Source organism: Manacus candei, unplaced genomic scaffold (genome assembly GCF_025592945.1).
Source record: "Manacus candei isolate 608988 ecotype Guabito, Panama unplaced genomic scaffold, ASM2559294v1 h1tg000088l, whole genome shotgun sequence".
Classification (NCBI taxonomy): domain Eukaryota; kingdom Metazoa; phylum Chordata; class Aves; order Passeriformes; family Pipridae; genus Manacus; species Manacus candei.
Window position 1 is genome coordinate 2,700,112 of NW_026138136.1, and position 21,147 is coordinate 2,721,258.

Below are 21,147 nucleotides of genomic sequence, written 5' to 3' on the forward strand. Positions count from 1 at the left end.
AGGCTTATGTATTGGGCAGAGCAGGACCGATGGATTCCCCCAGCAGACCGTGCAAGGCAGGTGTCTGAGGGAGCTGTGTAGGATGGGTGTTGTGCTGACTGGGTGAGACTGCACAGCAGCCACATCCTTGTGTGTGCTAATGGTCCTAAACAAGTTGTCCAGTAAACAAATGGTTCCTGGAATTGGCATCTGAATGTCCTGGCATTTTGGCTAAAGGAATCCCAAGGAATCCCAGGTTCGCTCAGGTGTGCAGAGTAGGAGATCCAGCTCTAAACAAAGCCTACGAAGACCTTGTTCCTGCCCCCTTAGTTTACCATGTAGATAAACTTGTCACTGGAAGATGGTTGTTTCTTGCTTGAATCTAAGAAAAAGAAAACTTAAATAAAAATACTTAAATTTTTTTCAGTTTGAAATGTGTCAATGGAAGTAAGTTGCCACTTGGATTTCTCTGGAGAGGAGCAGGGGGTGAAGGACAAAGGAGGACTGGTTTTCCCCCATTGGAACCAGCTGTGGTTTGTTTGCCTCTTGTGCATTTGGATGGGCACTCTGAAATCCAAACTGGAACTAGCAGTTAATATTACAAACAAGCAGCATAATTTGACTAAACAAGCTTTCAGATGATCACAACTAGGCTTTGATGCTGAAGGGTGGGATTTTCATAACTGCGGAAGTAATTTGAGAACATGCTTGTGCCCAAAGCCATTAGGGTTGTCATGGTTTTTTTTTTTTCTTTTTGCTTGAAGATGATTATAGTGATGATTCATACTTTTGTTAGTCTCAGCAAAAGATTGGCTTGCATGTATAGTTGATTTAAGAGCTGAGCACCTCTAAGCAAGTCATTCTTCATTTTGATGAAGAATTTATCTAGAGAACATTCTCCCTTTTTTTGTTTCTTTTTTTCCTTCTTTTTCTTTGTGTCCTTGTTAGTTTTGTGTCTTCGGTTTCTAGCCCTTGTATTGACTGACTTTGCAAATGAGAACTTCCATGAGATCCTAGTCCAAGCCTTACTTGTACTTGGATGTGTGGCTATGGTTCCTTGCTTTCAAGAGTGAGTTAGGATGGTTTTAGAGGTTCAGTTGATGAACAGTAGCTTACTAATACTATACAATCTGAGTTATTAAATTAAGTGTACCAGAAAGATGATTTAAGCCATTTAATTTAATTAGATGCCCATTTTCATTCTCTTAATTTCTTTCATTAGACAATCAAATTTTTCCTCTCCTGTTTAAATCCTACAAATGCAGTTATTCTCTAGAGGATTTAATGAAAACTTAATGTTTTAAAAATGTGATTTCTTCTAAGATGGAACACTTGAGCATATCTATTGTCAAACAGAGTGGTGTCTTGGTAGTCATGTTTATGTTCTAATGTAAGGACCATTTGTAGACTTGTAAGAAACGACATGTGACTATATTCACCATGGAATATGTTGCAATATGTAGAGGTTGGACTCGATCGCAGAGATCTTTTCCAACCTAATTGATTCTGATGTTCTTGGATTCTATGAAAAGAGCAAGGTGATGTATACCATCTTTGAATGCCAAGCTAGAGCACTGGCCTGTGTTGACACATCTGCTGATGCTTTCTTTGCTTTCTCTTGCAGTTTGGGGCAGAGTTCAGAAGGTTCTCTCTGGATCGCTACAAACCAGGAAAGTTTGAAGACTTCTACAAACTAATTCTTCACATTCATCACATAGCCAACCTGGAAGTGATGATTGGATATGCTGATGTGCATGGAGACCTTCTCCCTATTAATAATGATGACAACTTCTTCAAGGCTGTTTCAAGTGCTCATCCACTGCTCAGGGTTTTTATACAAAGACAAGGTAAGATGCAGTTTCATTTCAGTGCCTTGAAGTGTGCTGGGGCGAGGTGAGGAGTGGATTTGTGGCACCAGTCTAAAGACTGAAATGATGTAAGAGGGGCCTAGGAGCCATCTTGCTCCTGCTCTCAGGCACTTCATTGCAACTTGCAGGAATGGCATGGCTTCAGGGCAGGTGGAGGGACTGCATTGCTACCTGTAAGGTATTTAAAGGATAACATGCTGAGAATCACCATGGGCCCTGTATTTTCCAAGGGGAGTGTACCACTGGTACTATGTCATCACTTCAGCATGCCAAGTGCACTATTCCACTTTTTTGAGGGAGCTGTGAGGAGGAAGGGGATCCTGGTACTACAACTTCACATTTCGAAATCTTATCTATCCATCTTGATAGTCAGTGTCATACCCAAATGATTCATGCCTGTGTAGTATGGGAACCCACAAAGATGTGTAGTTATGAAAGGAAAAAAAAAAGTCATAAATGACATCTTGTTTGACTATGTTGACCTGGCAAACAGACAAATGATGATTATTCCCTCCTTACACTAAAGAATGCTGATTCTTCTCATTTTGATTCATCAAGCAAACCTTGGGCAGAATTGCCCAAATGTCAAGGTGACATCAAGTTTAAGTGGCTGTGTGTTGTTCTCCTTAAAGACCATGTTTGGCAGTTGCTTCAGATGAGAATTGGTTTTTATAATAAGGTGTCTTCAGCACAGAGCTCCATAAATCCCAGGGGAACCTAACACTATGTTAACGCTTTCTCCATGATTTTTTTCAGTCATATAGTGATTTATAGCACATGGAATTTGGAATTAAAGTCTTGTCAGCAACAGATTCAGAAAAAAGACTTAATCTGAGACTTTGAGCAGTCATGTAGCTTTTTTCACCTGGACTCTTGCTGTGTAATGATAAGGATGTAGCAGGAGGCTCCAACCTTCTCATTGATATAAGCTGGTGTAGTGTGTGGTTCAATTCAGTGTCCTCAGGTACATCCAGGGCTGTGTGGCTCTTGTCCATTCAGAGCATGTTGTCTGCCACCTTCTTTTACATGTGATAAGTACTCAAGGAGACAACTGAGAAGAGGGTGTACAGCAGTTTGCTTTGGTGGTGTGTCTATCAAGTGAATGAATATGTCTGTGGGAGAGGACTTGCTCTCCCTTCTTGTGCAGAAAATACAAAGGTGGATCACAAATTCTATGAAATCTTTTTCCTGTGATGCCTGTTAGGGCTGGTGTTTACGGTGGGTCAGGTCATGAGAAATCCCTTACCATGCCTACTTCAGTTCAACTTTATTCATGTCTCTGTATCAATCCTGTTCAAAATGCAGTTGTCCTTGCTCTGCTTTGAACAGACTGCTGAAACCACTGAGTATCCCTAACTCTACATTGGGAGGGGGTTGCCACCAAAATGCAAATCACAGAAGTAGGCAAATGAGAGAACTGTTGACTACAAATAGAAAAAGTGCTCCCTCCTTTTCTTCAATAGGAGAAGTATGCTAGTTGTGAAGGTTTATAATTTTAAAATTTAATGGAAAAGGGCATTATTTCCTTTTTAAAAAGCTTTTCTTTTGCCTTTTGCTCAGTGAGAAGAATCATGCTGACAAGTAAGAAAGCTCCTGTAAGAGGGAAGACAGGCTCATGCCTCCTCGCTTGTGGAAAAGCCTGAAAACTTTCCCAACACACATTCTCCTTCTATAAAACTGAAGGGAACAGTAAATTCTGGCCCATCTCTTTGCTTAATGGTACCTCTCATAAGGGACTCCTGAGGTTAACATTTGAGATTTATACTTGTGGATGGTCCCAAGTCCATTTCCTTTGCTTTGATGAAGCTTTTAGAAATTGTTCCCTTCAAGAATAGTAGGAATTACTGAAATCTTGTTTATCTCTTTTTCCTTTGCTCCCCTGCTGTTTTCCCTCTCTTCAGATGGAGTTGACAGAGCAATGCTGGTCCTTCTGTTGGAGACTTGCGTGAGAGAACAAGATGACTAGGTCCAAGAAATCATTGTACCATTCAGGGGAATGTGGTGTGCCTGCAGTGCTTCAGCTCACACCCTAAACTCTGACTTCAGAGGCAGGAAATTAAGGTGACAGGGATACTGGTAAAATATGAGGGTAGTCCTCTGCTGTGACTTTGAAGGAGACTGCAGAGCATGGGCTCTCTAGGCTTTTGGATCAGGGTTCACTGCTCTTCAGTGGGAGTAATCCTGGAAGGTGGCTGCCAGAGGTTGTTCTCACAGTCTTGTTTGAGGGAACTAGGCAGAAGTGTGCAGACATAAAAGGACTGAATAGTTGAAGTACAGGTCTTTTTTTTTTCTAGCAGAGCAAACTGTTTATCAACTGCTTGATGAGTCATCTGTTTTCTCAGTTTATAGCTGGGATATCCTTTCTCTTGTCAAGTGAATGATACAATCACGTTAAAACAGCCTGTTTGTTCCCAGAGTGGCAAAATAGATAACTTTTTGCACAATAATCAAGGAACACTTTGCTAGTTTGATTTTTGTTTGCCTAGATGTTTTTTATCTGAGCTTAGTCCTGTACTTTTTCAGTTCAAAAGCCTTTCCCTCACTTGTCACCAGAGGAAAATGATGTGCTCATTGCTTGGACTCTTCATGCCAGGTTGGTGTCCAGGTGTGGGATGGCTTTATTCCACTTTCTCCTTTTTTGTTCAAGTCTCCTCAGCCCCAGATTTTTCAGGATCACAGCAGCTGTTCCCTTCGCAGGCCAGCTATGTCAGTACTTCTTAGCTAGCTGTTTTAGTAAGAACTTGGATTGCTGTTTCCAGTGTGCTTGCAACAATTACTGTTCATGGGTTTTGGGGTCTAGAAGAATCTGGGACATTTGTGGGTTATGTTTGAGTAAATTCAGTTATAGCAAGTTTTTATAGCTCATGGTGATTTGTCTGCTGAAAGTATGTGGTGCTCTTTTCTGCCTTTTTTTTTTTTCCCAATACCAAATTACAGTGCAGACAAAAATCCTAATTAGAGAACCAGGCTATAAAAAGAAAAGGCAGTTTTCTTTTGACTTGCTTTCCCAGGCTGCAAGTATGGGTCATGTCCTGTATTGTAAACTGATGTGGCTCTTTTGGCTTCATTAGTACAGTAGTGATTTATATCAGCTGATGCTTTGAGCTTGAGGATTTGTTCACTCAGCTGTAACTGATACCACATATACACAGAACTCTCTATGGAGGGTGCCCGCTGCTGTGGAAGGGATGGATATCCCAAAGACCTTAGAGCAACCCAAGAAATCGTGGATGTGCTTGACTTGCTCCATAATATCTGAACTCTAGTACTCTAGCCAAGACCTGCATAGAGGAAAAGCTTATCTGATGATACAGTTGATCATCATTTTTTCGGTAATATTTGTTCTGTGTCTGAGTCAAACTACAGCACTTGAGACAATCTCTTGCATACTGCAAAAATATTTAAGCGCAAACTATGAATTCAAGCAGAAACATAGAACAGAAAAACTGAAAGAAGTTAGTGTTACATCCTGTCTGTAGTGTTTCTTGTATGATTAAATGGAATTAAATTATTATCAAATCTTACTTTAATGCCTGTCTCACAGAGGCAGAGGCCTCCAAGATGTATTGGAGGCTCTTAAATAGAATGGAATAGATAGCAGAATTACAATATCTTTATTGTAAATCTGCCCAAAACAACTCCTTGAACTTAGCAAGTGGGGTATAAAGATGTAAGTGGAGGTCTACCAGGTAAAAGACATTTCAGGATTACTCTTCTTTTGCTTGGTTTACCTGCTATGGTGTGTTCGACCTAGAAAGTTCAGAAACTCAGGGAAGTGTTGCAAAATGAACGTGCTGATTGCTCTGTAAGTACTCTGTGCAGTGCTTTTTTCCAAGGAAAAGTGGTATATCTAGGACCAAGATGCTGAAAGACGGCAGCATAGTGAATGGAGTGATATTTGGATCTTAATTCGAACTGAGCATACCACTGTAAATCCAGACTAATGACTCTGATTCTGGGAGAAGTGATGAAGGCTGATGACAACCAGATCTACACTTCTTACCACTCATTGGGGTTTATAGACTTTACATGGGCAGTAACAAAATCTGCTATAGCTCAAGTTGCAAAGGAGGTGACAGAGGTGGTGCACAGCCTGTTGGGTCTCATCTTGATCCCAGACTGAGGTCAAATGAACTCTTCCGAGAAGCCTTTTTGTTTTGTCCCCATTGCAATAGGAGGTCTGTTCTGATTCTATAAATAACAATAGCAATAAAATTGTTATTATAGAGTATTGTTATTATAAAATAACAATAAATTAATGAGTGTGGGGGCACTTTGTCAATCCTAAAGCAAATTCTAAATCAAATTCACAATCTTTCCAACAATACAATTAATTTTGAAGTTCTCTAAAGGTTTAAACGGTTTCATGATAAGTGCCCTCCAAGTAGGAGGCAGGTGAAGTGCTGAACTGTCAGGTGCTGAATCTGTATTTCATGTTAGCTTTTTCAAATATTACACTTCTTTCAGGAGCATAAAAGGCAAAAAAAATCTGAACAAACTGAAGGGCATTCTAACAGCAAACAGTCCTAAAACACACTCCACAGCTAACTGGAGCAGGGCTTTACATTATAATTTAGTAAATGCCACAAATGAACTGCAGCTGTTAATTAATGTGGCTGGAAGTTGGAGAAGTCTGACTTCTGATACCTGTATCGTCTTGCATTTTGCAGTCTGAAAAACTGATTGTGTGTAAAAAGCCATCAAGTGTCATCTTCAGAAACTTGCTATAAGTTTTTTTTCTTTTGTAGCTATATTTTTTTAATAGTCTGTTACTGTAACAGTAAACCAGTACTGAACACCAGTTGTTGTTTTCTTCCTTGAGTGGTTAGAGCTGCTGTCTACCATCAGTTCTCACTTAGGGCTTGATCCAAAATCAACAGGGAAAAATGTGCATTTACCTGGTTGGGTTTTGGATTTGGCTTGTTTTAATTTAAAGATTGGAAGATGCTGTTTTTCTTCAACTGCATGCAGTAACTAATGTATTTGAACTGCTGTACCATGAAACATATTTCTGCACATTCAGAAGCAGTTCATAACTCTACAATTTATTTACCTGGCAGAGTTTTGTTCAGCTCTAAGTACCAACATCTGTCCTTAGCTTTCTTGTATTATAAAATCAGAGCAGTCACACACAGTTTTAAAATAAAAATGTGCTAATGGGAATCATGCCCAGATCTGACTGAAAAACCGATGGTGGGTTGTTTTATTGTCTTTCATACTCTGAGCAGATAATCCCTAGGAATGGTTGTTGGCTGTCTAACCACATGTGTTAAACAGAAAAACTGGCTTTGAGGCAGCAACTATTTCCAGCTACCTAAAACCTTTAACTCTCTGCTCTTCTAGGGTGGGGACAGTTGGAAAAGTTTGAGTTGAAGTCTTTCACATCTTTTTGGTTCTTCAGTAACCTTCCTGTTCATTTTACAGCACAGGCATTGACTTCACCTTCTCAAAATGTATTTCCCAACAAGAACAGTGTGATTTTACTGCTCTTGTCAAAGGCATCTGATTGATATATTAAAGAATAAAGCAGGTTGCACCACCTACTGAGGGAAAATACTGAACTGCTTCTGATCTTGCTTTTGGTTGACCTAAGCAGATTTTCACAGTGGTCTTCAATGAATGAGGGAATAAAATAAAGGGTGTAGAGAAAGTGGCTTCAGTTTACCTGCTCCTGTGTAAAGATGGTGGGAGGGTGGAGAGGAAACTCTCCTGACACTTAGTGTAGCTCATGGGCGCAGTGGAGGATGTGGCCGTGCTGTTGGTCAGACTGTCCCAGGGCTGCTACCCTGTGTCCTCTGCCCTGGCACTAGTATGATCCAGTGGCTGAACTCCCTGAACCCATTCTTTGGCAGAAAACGAGTTGTTTGAGTGAGGACCTAGCATGGGATGAGCAGCATATTTTAAAGCAGCTTAACGCTGCCATGAAGCCTCTGCTTCCTGGGAGGAAGAACTTGTCTGCTTCTAGCCTTTGGAAATGTGCAGCTCCACTGTATTTGGAAGGGGGGCAAAGCATCTTGTCTTAGCTTTGACAATATCAGAGGATGGTAGTAAATTTTGTGCTAGTATAATAAGAATTGCTGCTAGGCTTAAATTAAATCCTTTCATGATTTTCTTCAGAAACATCTCTGGTTTTGAGCTGGAGAGATCTAGGAAAGCTTGTCAAGCCAAGTAATCTTTGTCCCACTCAAGTCCTTTGATATCTGAAGATAAGTAAAATGTAGCTATTTGTTCCAGTGAAGTCTGGCAACACCTTACTGTAACTTCTCTGCTCCACCTTCCATATGCAAATGATGAGACTGAATAATCGTTATCTTTCTACTAGTTTATTAAGCAACTTTAAAAACATAAAGTTTTTAATCTGGCTTGTCAGACATAAACACAAAACAGGCTTGGATTTTGTTGTTCGCATGGTTAGTGATACCTGGTGGCTGAGCAGAGCCAGTGTGAGGTTGCTTCTCTCCTTCTCCTTGAAAACTTCATTTTTAGAGTATGAGGATATTTGATTTTCATCACCAGTTATTTTAATTGCAACCAGAACAGCTGCTAAGCAAGAATTTTCCGGGAAAGGGGGTTGAAAGCATGTGGAAATAGCATAGTTTACAGATAGGCTTCGCCTATAGTTGATCAATAACTGGTAGTGGGAACTGTCACAGAAATATGTGCTGCATAAATATTTGTAGCTGCAGTGTACAGCAAGGACAGAACAGAAGCCTAGCAAAAACAGTAAACATTTGTTGCACTTGTATTAAAGCTACATGGGATTTGGTTTCAGTTTCAGAGTTTAATATCTTAATAATAAATACAAATAACCAAATATATTAATAATAAAAGTAGACTTTAACAGTTGATGCTTCTTAAAAATCGTACCAAGTTGGTACCAGTACCACAACATTGTGCTGAATTTAGACTAAAGAAACTTGTTTACAGTGGGAACTCATGCAGCCTTTAATAGGAACTTCTGCTCCCCTCCATGCTTAGCTTCAGCTGGTAACCCACATAAGGACAAGCAAATAAACACTCTTCTGTCCCTCCGAACTTCTGTTTGTTGTCTTACAGTTGTGGATTGCTGCTCTGACAGTACTTAAAAAAGCAAAATACAAGAACTCCCCTATTATGTCTACTCAAATACAGTATCAAGTGAAACTATTTCTTGTTTTCTTCCTTGGTCAGATCCTTTTTATTTAAGATAGTGAAGCTACTCTGACAGGTGCCTTGGCTGTATAAAAACAGTGGTAAGGATGACTTTTCAAATGATCCACCTCTATTAAGATGCCTATAAGGGAAATTTTCCACTATTTATCTTTTCTTACCTTAGTAGTCAAAACAAGAGATTCTGTTTCCTGCTGATGGCTCAGGTTTTTTCCTGTTGTGCCTAGTTGTCATTTCCCTTCTGTAAGTGTTGGAAACAAGTATAATGTGCAGATAATAATGAAAGTGGACAGTCTCTTCTTTGGCACTGAATTTTACCTGACAAGACTTCACAAGCTCAAAGAAGCTTCCATGTAGTAAGGGGAGGTAGATAGCACAGTGCAAATACAAAGACTCAGACCTTCAGGAACAGGTTTTCTGCTAAATTTTTGAAGTACTCCAAACTCTTAAGTACACTAAAGGGCTTAGGACAACTTAATTGGTAGACTCTTGCACTGAAAGCAAGCATGCAATGAAGGGTATTTCTGCTAGGTGTTTGTAGTAGGCATTTAAAAATTAACTCCAAATGTAAATCAACAAATATAACTCCACTCAAACTATTTTTTAAGTGACTGAAAGCTTCCTTTTTGTCTTCAGACTGCCTGCGTTGTTGGGATTGCACGTTCCAAATTTAAAAGTGTCAGTGTAATTAATACTGCGTAAGAACTCTGGATATTTTTCAGCTCTAAGAGAGAAAGCAGCTTGAGGGAGGTTGAAAGAACTCTTTATTGAACCTGCCCCTGCTGATGATCTACTTGGATCTTATTTTTTCCTCTGTGCTATGTTTAGAGTAGCAAAGAATCCTGTGGGAATATTAAGGAAACTATTAACCTAGAAAACTTCACTGTTGTTCTTGCTCTTCAGTCCCCTGCCATATGCTGATATTAAGTAACCTCTAAAAACTTCACATGAACAACTTGTACGCCACTTATCTGCCCCACCACCCCCAATTTTCTTGTATTTTTTATCTTTTGGTTCTTTCTCCCATGTATTGCTTTTTCTTCCTTTCAGCTCTCTGCTTTGTACTGTTTACCATAGCTTTTTAATTGCTCTGCAAGGCTGTTGCTCCCCAGGCAGGAGAGCATGGGTTAGGTGAAAGCACACAAGTGCTGGTGATATTTTACTCCTAGCATTAGAAGGCAGCTTGGAGAGCGTTGCCATCAGGTGGGCAGAGCAGCAGTGACAGAACAGGTGTGGAAATAGCAGTTAGTGAGGAGAACTGACCTTTTACTGTGAGTCTTTTACTGTGAGTTTTCTTCTCTGATTATCCTTTTGCATTAGAAACAATAAATGGCTTGAGAATTTAAAAAAACTAACATTGTGAAATTTTGAAGGAGAATGGTTATTTAATTTGAATTTATATATGAATAAGAAATTCTACACTGCTTGGTGTCTTTGGAAATTGGAGAGCTGGAATCCAGTGGAGTTGGTTAAAAGCAACATTTTTACATGGCAAGGGCATTGCAAGGCTATTCAGCTGCTGGCAGCAGCAAACTCTGAGACAGCCTTTCTGCCTCTACTGTAGGTGAACTGTTTTCATTAAAGCTGAGGTACCAGTTAAAGATTTGAAAAGGCCTAAAGCTGTTTCCCTCATCCCTAGATACCACGGAGGTATCATAAGTTATGACCTTGGGATGGACACTGCTGGCAAACTGTTCACTTTATTAGCCTGGTTTAATGTGGCTTTGTTTTCATTCTGCCAGGCAATTCAGTAGTTTTAGTAGTATGTATCCACCAGATGAGGTGATTTTGTTTACAAAATAATGTAATCTGTACATTTTTGCTTTTGTGCACTTACTAAGGTCTGATTTTAAATGCAGCTGACATGAGTAGAGAGGGGAGGAAAAACCATTGTGTTAACAAAATGCATTGTGTTAACCAGTAAACCAAAAAGTTTCTTGCAGTTTGGGGGGAATTCTTTCTGACTTTGAGTGAATAAAGGAATGCTTTATAATAGAGCTCATAAATAAGTCCAAGGGTAGTGCCTTTGTGGCTAGTAAAAAGAAAAAATGGAGCTTCCTAAGCTTGCATTCCTTGAACGCCTTATCCTTTGTAGAGGGGAAAAAATAAAAGTTCAGCACATTTGGAGTACAGTATGCAGCAAGAAGTTTTAAAAATTTTGTTTCAGAGCAATTCTTAGCTGAGACAAAGAATATCAGTAGCAGGAAGAGTGACTGTCTGCTGTGGCTGCATTATTCTTCAGTCACTTAAAAGTGCACGTGGACACTGGTGCAGTGTACTGGTTCCTTTTAAAATATCTGCATATTAGGAAGAGGAGAGGATAGCATATAGGGGAGTCAACATTTATGCACTAAACTGTGGTACAGGATTTACCTGTACCTCTCACAAAATGTGAGATTGCTGTTTCCAGTGTTAAACTGAACTTGGGTCATACAGTGCTATGGTTCAAAAGTTGCTTCTTCATCCATGAGGTTCCTTCATGAGGGAGTTACTTGCCTGTGTGGGTAAACACATGATGTCTCCATTTATCAGCTTGTACCTGAAAGGTTGTATCCCAAGTGTTTCCCCTGGACAGACAGTAATTGAGGCCAAACAGTCCTCACGATGATCTGCTAGTGGTCTTAACATTTGCATGGATGACTGAAAATGCTAATTCTCATCACGATTTTCGTTAGATCTGACTAATACCTTTTGTATAAATAGAACAAGCCCAAAGGCACATCAGATTATTTTTTTAGTTGATTTCAGTAATTGTGTGGCTGGTGCCTTTCCGACCTCATCAAGGTATCTGTGCTTGCATTGGACCATGACTATGAAAAACAGGAAACTTTTTTATTTACTTTCAGTCTTCAGTTCATGTCTGCTGCTTTTTGCTTGTGGATGCAAAGGTGCTGGTGAGAGTATTGTGGAATTTCCCTTTCCCCGTTTTTTTTGTCTGACTTCAAAGGCAATCTGACAGCATTACCTGGCAGCTCTTTTCACAGTGTAAAGTTCAGTGAGTTAACATTTCTTGCATTGAAAGAGAGGAATTGAATAGCTCTCCGCAGGCTGCCCTGAAGGTCCCAGCCTGCCCCCTAAAAGAACACTGTCCTGTGCTGTATTTTGTTTTAAGTGGGATTAAATTTCTCCTTCCTTGATGTATTTGGCTACCATACCACAGAACACCTTCCCTTGCCACACAGAGTTTCCCAGTCACCTGGCAGGGGACATGCTGAGTAACAAAGTATGGTGGATTGTAATGCAGGATCTTTGTTAAAGGTTGATCTTTGCTGCACTCTTGTAGAAGCACTGCAGGGCACTCTGGGGTGCAAGGAGGTTCTAAAGCTCGTCTCACAGGCGTGCCATGTCATCTAGAGGGAATGGAGAGAAGAGGAGAGGGGGAGCTCTGGGAGAAGCTGCAGACTGGATATCTGTTGTGATTTAACATGTGCTGCTGTGGGCAAAGTGGCTTGGCAGTGCCTCAGAACCCATCTCCTGTCTCTAAAATATTCCCAGAAGCAGCTGACCACATGAGCCAGCTCATGGGTTGCAGATCACAGGAAACAGCTTGCTGCAACAAAGTTGTCTTCCTCTGCTCATATGACCCCTCAGCAAGGGTACCTGTCATCTGCATCAGCTCTGGCAAGTGCATAGTGGTGGTGAGCAAGAGGAAGGATGTTGTTGGAGGTATGCACAAAGCCCTGTCTCACAGTGGGCTTCACCAGTATTGATCACGAGACCATGTGGAGACCATCCCTGCAACTAACTGTCCTGCCTCTGGATGCCTGAAATAAGGCTAGACAGCAGTATTTCCCTGAGTTGTTTTTTTAGCACTGTACTTCATTGGTCCCAGTTCAGCTGGTATGCAGTGGCAATGTCCCATTCCCTTCCTTTTACCAGTTGCCAGATCCCTACTGCATCACGGGGAAGTACTGGAACTGCAGAGTGTGATGCAGGTGCCTTTCTACCATGATGGGTGTCATACGGTGTGTGGGTAGCATGCTCTTGAGTCTTGTTGGTCTAGTTAATGGGTGTGTGTGTTTATCTTGGAAAATCAAAGTTACTAGTTCCATCTGTCTTCGGAAATGTTATTGCCTCTGTCTCATACCGGTTCCATGTGGATGTCCCAAGGAAGCTGAAAGAGGCCAGCGTGAAGAAGATACATATGCACATCAGCAGCAGCTGTGAGAGGGAATTGTTTCCTTGTTAGTGTATAAACCTGGTTAGCTAGGTTGCTTGCCAGCATCTAGCATGGTACCCTTCCGTGGTGGACTCTTGCTACTGGTGTGAACTGAGCAATTCCAGAAAACCGGGTCTCCTTGCCTTGGAGACCCCCTGGCACTACGAGACATGTCAGTGTCGGTAACATAAATTGCTGGATAGCTGCTTGTGCATAGAAGTGACGCAGAGAGGTTGCATCCCTGTGAGGAGGGGTCACTGAGGAGGGAATGCTGTTAGAAGTGTTTCTGGAGTTGTGCTGAGATCCAAAGGTTCATAAAGGCAGCTTGCTACACTCTTGTGTCTGTAAGGTGCACAAAGACTCTGGCATGGCCTTGCATCCCTTTTGCGTGATGGGGCTGCGTCAGCTCATGTGGACTGGAAGGGCTTACAGAGTGAAGCGTGTTCGTGCTTTCTGCCATGCAGTTATGGGGTCTATGTCCCTGCTCATTGCAGTGGGGTTGGACTAGATGACCTTTAAAGGTACCTTCCAACCCAAACTATTCTGTGATTACTCAGATTTGGTTCCAGCTGTCTTGCTGAGACATTGTTCCCCGAGTCTTAGTGTTTGTACTGTTTCAAGGCAAACATAAGATTTGCTTATGTTATTAGCTTTCATGCAGCCTAAAATAAATCAGGAATGCTTGTTATTCAATGCAGTGCACCCTGTGCTCTTGAACACGGTGCTTGCCTACAGTGCATGCTGATGGGCTTCGTGAGCTGATCCAATGTGTGAATACCAGAGGTTGGTGCACTTCAGTGCAGAGCACTAGGGTAGAGTTCAGGATCGAAGGGGAAATCTTGTGTACAAGCTGAGTCTCTTTGGACTCACATGGCACTTAACTTGCAACTGTGCACTTGGCTGCTTTATTAGCTTGCAGAAGGTCTGATGGTTCTGAGACTGCTGTCTTCATACTTCTGAGGTTTCTTCCAGAATCTATCTATCCCCAAACATAATGTTTTAGTAGAATTCAAAATGCAGGGGAAGAGAGAATACAAAAGAAATATCTGTGGGAAAGATGGAGGGGGAAAATGTGGAAAAAAAAAAGAGGCCAAATCTTACTGGTTTAAAAAGAAAGCCATTAAGGACTTCAGTTATGAATTCACATTGTCTGCAAAACCTTGCTTCCTGGATCTTTTGCTTCAAGACTTTTTTTCAAAATGAATCACTTTTAAGCAAATAATCAGCTTAAATCTTTATAGCACTTAGTGTTTGCAACCAGCTGGCTTGAAAATGCATGTGCAGAAACAGTAGCTATTCTGAAAAACAATTTGAGAGGCCTAAGCAGCTGATATCTTGCCTAGAACAAGTTTTATAGAAACCCTACCAGGGAGGACATCACATGGATATTGAATTTAGACAGTAAAGTACAGAATATGGTTCAAATATTTTGTAGTGTCAATGGCACTGAGAATACTGGCACTTGGAAGAAACAGAGTGGTTGCATGTAATATTTGCCTATATTTGTTATATCTCAAATTCTTGCCAGCTCGAAGGGCAGTAGAATCAAGTTCTGCTGTAAGGTGTGGAAGAGTAGAGCTACTGCAACACAGCCCCTAAAGTTGTTTGCACTGTAGTGCTTCTATAGGGAACTTTTCTTTTTGCTGTTCAGAATGGTGCTTCCTTTGGAAACAAAGGGTGGGAGACGGATGATTGCCAGGCTACTAGTTCACACGAGTGGTGTGTCTGCCAGGGTGGTGGCATAGTCACTGCCACTAGCCACTCCTGAATAATGTAATCATTGCCCTGATAAAGCATATGAGCTTTTGCAACTTGCAGAATTCTGCTTTCCCAACAGCCGGTGATAGGTAAGCTTGCTTTTCTTTTTATACTGTGATGTGCAAGTTATATGCCTAACTCTTTATCATCCAGCTAAAAGCTGGGTGAACGGCTTTTGTACTGGTCCAATAAGCTTTTACTGAGGAAAACAATCATCAAGTGTTTTTAAGACACTTAGATCCCATGCCACTTAGTTATTTTTAATGATGAGGAAAAAAACGAAAGGGTTTGGGTGTGGTGTCTAGTGCACCTGCAACTGGAAATCCACATCAGCTGGGAAATAGTTGCCACCTAATAGTTCTAAAATACTTATGATTAGTAATCTGCTCAGAACACATATACATTTCTGAGTGGCTTACTTTGATTAAAAAGAGCTGTCAAATGCAAGTTCCACAGTTTTTTAAAAAGTTGTTTCCTGTCTGTTGTTTTCTCTCTCCGTCTCTCCATACACCAGCATGATACTGCTGCTATGCTTTGCTGATCATTTGTATCCTGTTTCCTGGCCCTCCCAAGGGGACAATGACCAATAACAATCTGAATAGGCAGCAGCCCAGAACCTTTGGAGGATGATGAGGCTCAAAGCTGTGTGCCAGGTTCAGTTAAAGCCGTATAAAGGCTCCAAGGAAAAGAATTGTTCCTCCAAATTGGTTTAGAAGATTGTGTCCTCATATATGGAGGTGGTTGTATCTGACAGCTCAGAGGAGCTGATGTGACCAATGCAAGACAAAGCTCTCATGTCTGTGGGAACTCTCTTGCCCAACAGATGTGTAAATTGGGAGCTGCTAAACAGCCTCTTCTCCTCAGACATGGTGTATTTGTCTGTTTTCGAAGTAAAAGATGATGTTTAAAGGGAAGTCTACAACCACAGTAATTTTCCTCATGGTCATTTATGTACATTCCTCTGGAAATGCTAAATATGGTATGTTGTGCCTGAAGTTTAAGCACAAATTGATAGGAATGGAGTTCTATTTCAACTGTTTTGAAACTGTGTGGCTTACAATCTTTTTTGTATTGAAATGTATTTACAAGAAGTCTTGGGCATATGTTACTGCCTGCTGTTCCTTGAGTGGCACAAATTTGAGAGAAACGTCAATTCATATATCCAGTCAGTAACTTTTTCAGCTAGGCCCTCTTTGACACGAAGAATTTTCATTCATTTATTTAAAAAAAACCCAACCAACCAACCAAACCTAACAGCAGGTTTTTTTGTATGTTGACTATCTTCTGCAACTGCTGAGAGGTGTTACTGTCCAGTTTTATCTCAGCAGAAGTTGGGTAAACAACTCCTGTTCTAGCGTGACACATTTAAAACAGTCAAAAGCTGCTTCAGAGCACATCACTTCTGTATCAAAGAGAGGAGCTACGTTATGGGTGTGTTGTCTCATGTACCTGTATTATCTTTGAGAGACAGGTGAGATACTGGCTCCTTAAATAACAACTCTGGTCTTAAGCAAGTGTTTCATAACAAAGCTATTTGACTCATCAGCTGCTGGGAATAGTAGCCCCGGTCCATTTTGCTTGTGGGGAAAGGGCTCCATGGGAGAGGCTTTGTGAAGGCTTAGCACAATTCTCTGCCTGCAACTGCATTAGTCTGTGTTTTCTCTTGTGGTTGGAATGCAGTGTGGTGGTAAATTGGTTAAGCTTGGGGCATGAGGTCCTCTCCTAGGCTGCTCTGTGCAGCTCCATGGTCCTTTTGCAGAAAAAGGAGAAAGAGACCTTATGTTGGAGTGCTGCCACTGTGTCTGCTGAATCATGACCGTGAAAACTGCTGAAGGGGGTCTGCGCTAAATAACAAGTGTTGTATGCCAATGGTTATTTTTGGTGGTTTCAATTACAATCCTCCTTTCTCCGAGAACCACGCTGGTGTTTGTGTAAATGGATGCTGAATAGCAATAGCAAAGCCGCTGAGTACCAAAGCCAAATCTGAAGAAGAGTAGACACGTTTGCAGCAATGTGCCTGCTCTTCTCAGCTGTTCCAGCCTGTGACCCTCAGACTCTTCCTTGTGTAAACATAGATGGAATCAGCCAGGGACATTTTTATTTAGGAGTAATATCAGGAGGCTTAGCTGGGAAGAGACAGCACAGAGGATGTAGCAGTTGTTAGGCTGTTCAGGCTTTGTCTCAGTGGGAAAGTATGAATGCATTTAATACTGTATTTGCACTCTTGGCTGGCTGGGACTGAGCCCTGACCACGGTGCCTGCTGATGCTGCAGGGATTGCTTTGGCTTTTAGCACATGGATGAAGGAAAAACATTTGGGGAGCTTATTAGTAAGTTGAGAAGAGCAACCTTAACTTCTTCCTTTCACTTTTTCTGTTTTTCTTTTTTTTCCTATTCTTTCAGCAAGACTCAGTGTTTAGACATCTTGTGAATAAATGGAGGAAACTTTTTGACTTCTGTTTTGAAGGGAAGCCAGGAGTGACTAACATTCCTTAATCTGATTTTATTGCACATTCTTGTCTTGGATATGTTTTCTCTTTTTTCCCTAACCAGAAGAAGAAAACAATCCCTGATGCAAGTGGCTTCTAAGCCCTGCCTTCCTGTAGCTCCACATGTAACTCTCTGTATCCATTTGGGAACTGACGTTGTGTATTGTTTTGGTATTTTTCATGCAAAAGATCTTTCTGCAAACTGTGACTTGCATAAAAGCAGGAGGGAGTTCAGATACTGGGAGTCCCTGGTGTCAGCTGAGGCAGGCAGCAGATAATCCCCGCTCTGTTCTGTACATTCATTAGCATTCTAGAAATACCTGACGTGTCTGTTTCCTGATTAGGAGATCTCTAGTCAAATGCTTATTTTCTCACAGGAAACAAAGTATTCAGAATTTGTCTGGAAAAATTTAGTACAGCCTTTCCATGTACATAGCTGTGGCTTTTTTTCATTTACACGTGTTGCTGTCCCCTGTTTGTCAGGGATCTCTCTGCATCCTGGTAAAATTTTTGGCACACAAACAGAGCACACTAGTTTGCTCCCTGCACTCCCATTAATTTCAATTTCTGCCTCTTCCTTTAATCGGCAGATGTGGGAGACAGGCTTGACAGGAGTTGAGAGAGTTGAAAATGATTTGAAGGGGAGGGTAATCCTAAAGAATTGTGATCAAAGCCAGCTGTTATCACTGAAATATGATTGTTGCTATTGATGCTTGTTTATAGCTTGTTAAGTCATATGTGTGCGTACAGTTTCGTTTTGTAGGCAGATGGCTTTTAAGTAAAATAACGACTTCTCAGTGCTCTCCTGAAGTGAAACACCACTTCCTTCCTTTCCCTCTGCCCCCCCCCAAAATGAAGTTTAAAGTCTGCAGCTAACCAGGAGTGCTCCATTCTACCAAAGACAAAATGTATCCTGTTTGTTTAATAAATAATCAACTGGCTTTGATTTTTTTGGCTTAATTTAGACCACGTGCCTGGGGGCGGATAGATGTAGTTGGGGGTGTAAACTTTGAAGGAAAAATTCAAGGAGTAGAAAGGATATATCCTCTGTGCAGTCTGGGGAGGCAGCACTGCAGTGCATGCTCATAGCTTAAAGAATGAAATGGTGATTTCCAAGAAAGTATATTGTAGTTAACATACTCTTAGTTAGGTAGACTTCAGCTGCTTTATTTAGCTGTGGCCTTGCAGGGTGTTTTTATTTGCAAAGCCCTTGCATTCTAGAGCCTGTGGTCAACTTCTGAGACACTTCTGCAAGTTGTCTAGTTTTCATAGTTACCAAGGAAAAAAAAATTTTGACCTGAAAACATAAGCAGTACAAGTATCTAAAGGCTTAGTTGCAGACAGTGGTACAGGCATTTGCATTTTGGCTGCTTCTGTGCCTTCTTGGCTGGACATGAACTGGTTTTGCTCCAGAAGCCACATAGCTGGGTTTAAGTGGTGCCAAGCTCATATTCCTGTGCCTGGTGTCCAGAGTGGGCTGGGAGAGCAGCCGTCCGCTGTGGACGGGAGAGCAGTGCCCTTGGCCTTGGTGCTGCGAGGGTAACCTAACAGAACTATGTGTATTTATTTTATTTTCCCTGTGCTGTGCCCCCTTTTCGGATGAAGAAGTGGAGGAGGGGAATTTACAATATGTGGCTTGCAGCAATTATTTCTTTATATTATAAACAGGTATTTGCTCTATTGCACTTTAATTTTTCTATGTGTAGTGTGAACTGTTCTTTACCATCATTAAAACAAGTACCTATGCACCAAAAAGAAAGGGTCACTAGGTGACAGTGAACAAATGCGTGCCCTCCAGGGCCAGATTTTTCCCAAAAAGTTCATATGGTCTCTATCACCAAGCATTACAGGAAGAAAGAAAACTGATGATTTCCAGAGGCTAACCTCAGTCCTTTGATGACTCACAGCCACAGGGACTAAAAGGAAAGGTGACCTCAATGAGAAGTGGGACTGAAGGAGGCTGCTATTTGAGGGCAAAGAAACAGACCCTTCTGAAAGCACAAAGGTCTGGCTTTGTTACCCCCACTGTTTCCTAGCTTGATTTCAATCCCCCTTTACATGCACCAGGTTACCCTGGACATCACTTTCTGAACCAGCTGTGGAGAACGGTGCAGACAATTGTTGTCAGCTTTGAGAGCATCAGTGACTAGGATGATGGAGGGAGAAAATGAAATGCTAATGTGTTGAGGTAAAACTCCTTTGGAAGAAGGGGAAAACTTACTTGATGCAGTTTTTCCACTTATACCCAGTTTTCTGCAGTACAGCAGTTCTTTGCTTGGCAGAATCAGATTGCTATTGCAGGGAAGTTTGTAAGACTTTGAATTATAGTATGCATACTAATAAGAATTTATTGGTTTTTTTCCCTTGAAATGAACAAAAACACTCCCACTTGGTATCTCTGAACTGGAGAAAAGCACACTGGTCCCCTTGTGCTCTCCTCTCCCCTATCTCAAGCACTCTTTTGTGCTGTGAGGAGTTGCTGCAAATCTGCTGTGTAGTTCATGCAGCCTGTTCCCCCAGCTGCCAAAAGTGTAACCCATGTCTGTCTTCATGCTGGCAAAGGTGGATCTTTGGAAAACTAGGAGAGATGTGCATGTGGGAAGGAGAAACAGTATATGGTCCTATATTAAGCTATTTAGCTGAGACAGCAGCTGGAAGTCTTGGGAGTGTTTTGAGTGTTGCTTGAAGCTTTTCAAGGCATATAAGGGGGTGTGTGTGTGTGTGTATGTGTGTATGTGTGCGTAATTTACAATCGCTGCCAAAGCTTCCCACAAGTTAAGGTCTCTTTTTTAAAGAGAGGTTATTGTGTAGGACCAAATTGTGCTTTCAGACTCTGCAGCCTAGCAAAGCATCCATCTTTTCTTGGTCCATGGTCCTGCACAGCATTGCCCTGTAAGCCTCGGCCAGGCTGGTAGTAATGCCCATTTTTGGGGGAGGTTCCTCAGCTGGGGAGCTCTTAAGTTCTCAGAGTGCTTGCTGATACCCCTCCCACCCTCCCACTCCACAAGTAAGCAGTCTCAGCTGGACTCTCTGTGTCAGTGTCCTTGCCCTGGCTGCTGCGTCCGAGCTCTTGGCTTCCTCCCTGCTCCAGCAGCAGCCCAGCACCTATCCCACACAATAGACATCACAGTGCAGCATCTTCGTCCTCCCTCACCGCTCCCAACCTTGAGACATTTTTGAAGCAATGCTGCAACTGGGGGGAGTACTTCAAAAGTAGCTATAAAAGCTGCTCTTCAAGTCCATACTTTCATCCAGTGTTGTCAATGGCAGAGTAGAGAGCATGTTTTTCTAAATGTGCTGCAAAGATGAGTGTGGTGGGATACATTCATCAATAAAACTAGCATACTGTCATCTGAGAAGCAATTTGGCACAGGGGAAACCTCTATTTAATGTGTTCTTTTTCACTGTTAACCCTTCATCTCATGAAAGAAAGGTCCAGAGGTGATCATCGAAAAGGTGAAGAGGAAAAGGTGAAGGAAACTTTTTTCCTTCTGTTTTTCCAGAAAGGGAGCAGACAAATTGAGGGAGGAGAAAATGGGTCCGATACTGGTTTGGGATAAAGGCATTGGAAGTTAGGTATCCTGCCTTGTTTGTTTGTTTGTTTGTTTTTGTGGTTTTAGTAGTTTTTGTTTGTTTTTTGTTTGTTTTCCTTTTTTGTTTGTTTGTTTGTTATAGCTGCTTTGCATGCTGTGATTGAAAGTTGTCAGGACCCTTTTTTCATCGTCTTGCTATTCTCCCTTCCTGGG

At 41.4% G+C, this 21,147-nt stretch overlaps 1 protein-coding gene across 1 annotated transcript in view; it reads left to right on the plus strand.

Annotated features, from left to right (window-relative positions):
- PARD6G (par-6 family cell polarity regulator gamma) overlaps positions 1-21,147 on the plus strand; it is a 66,277-nt gene that overhangs the window by 11,141 nt on the left and 33,989 nt on the right. The window contains exon 2 of the mRNA XM_051812801.1: positions 1,604-1,826. Within this exon, the coding sequence (XP_051668761.1) occupies positions 1,604-1,826 (223 nt within the window). The remainder of the gene's footprint in view (positions 1-1,603; positions 1,827-21,147) is intronic.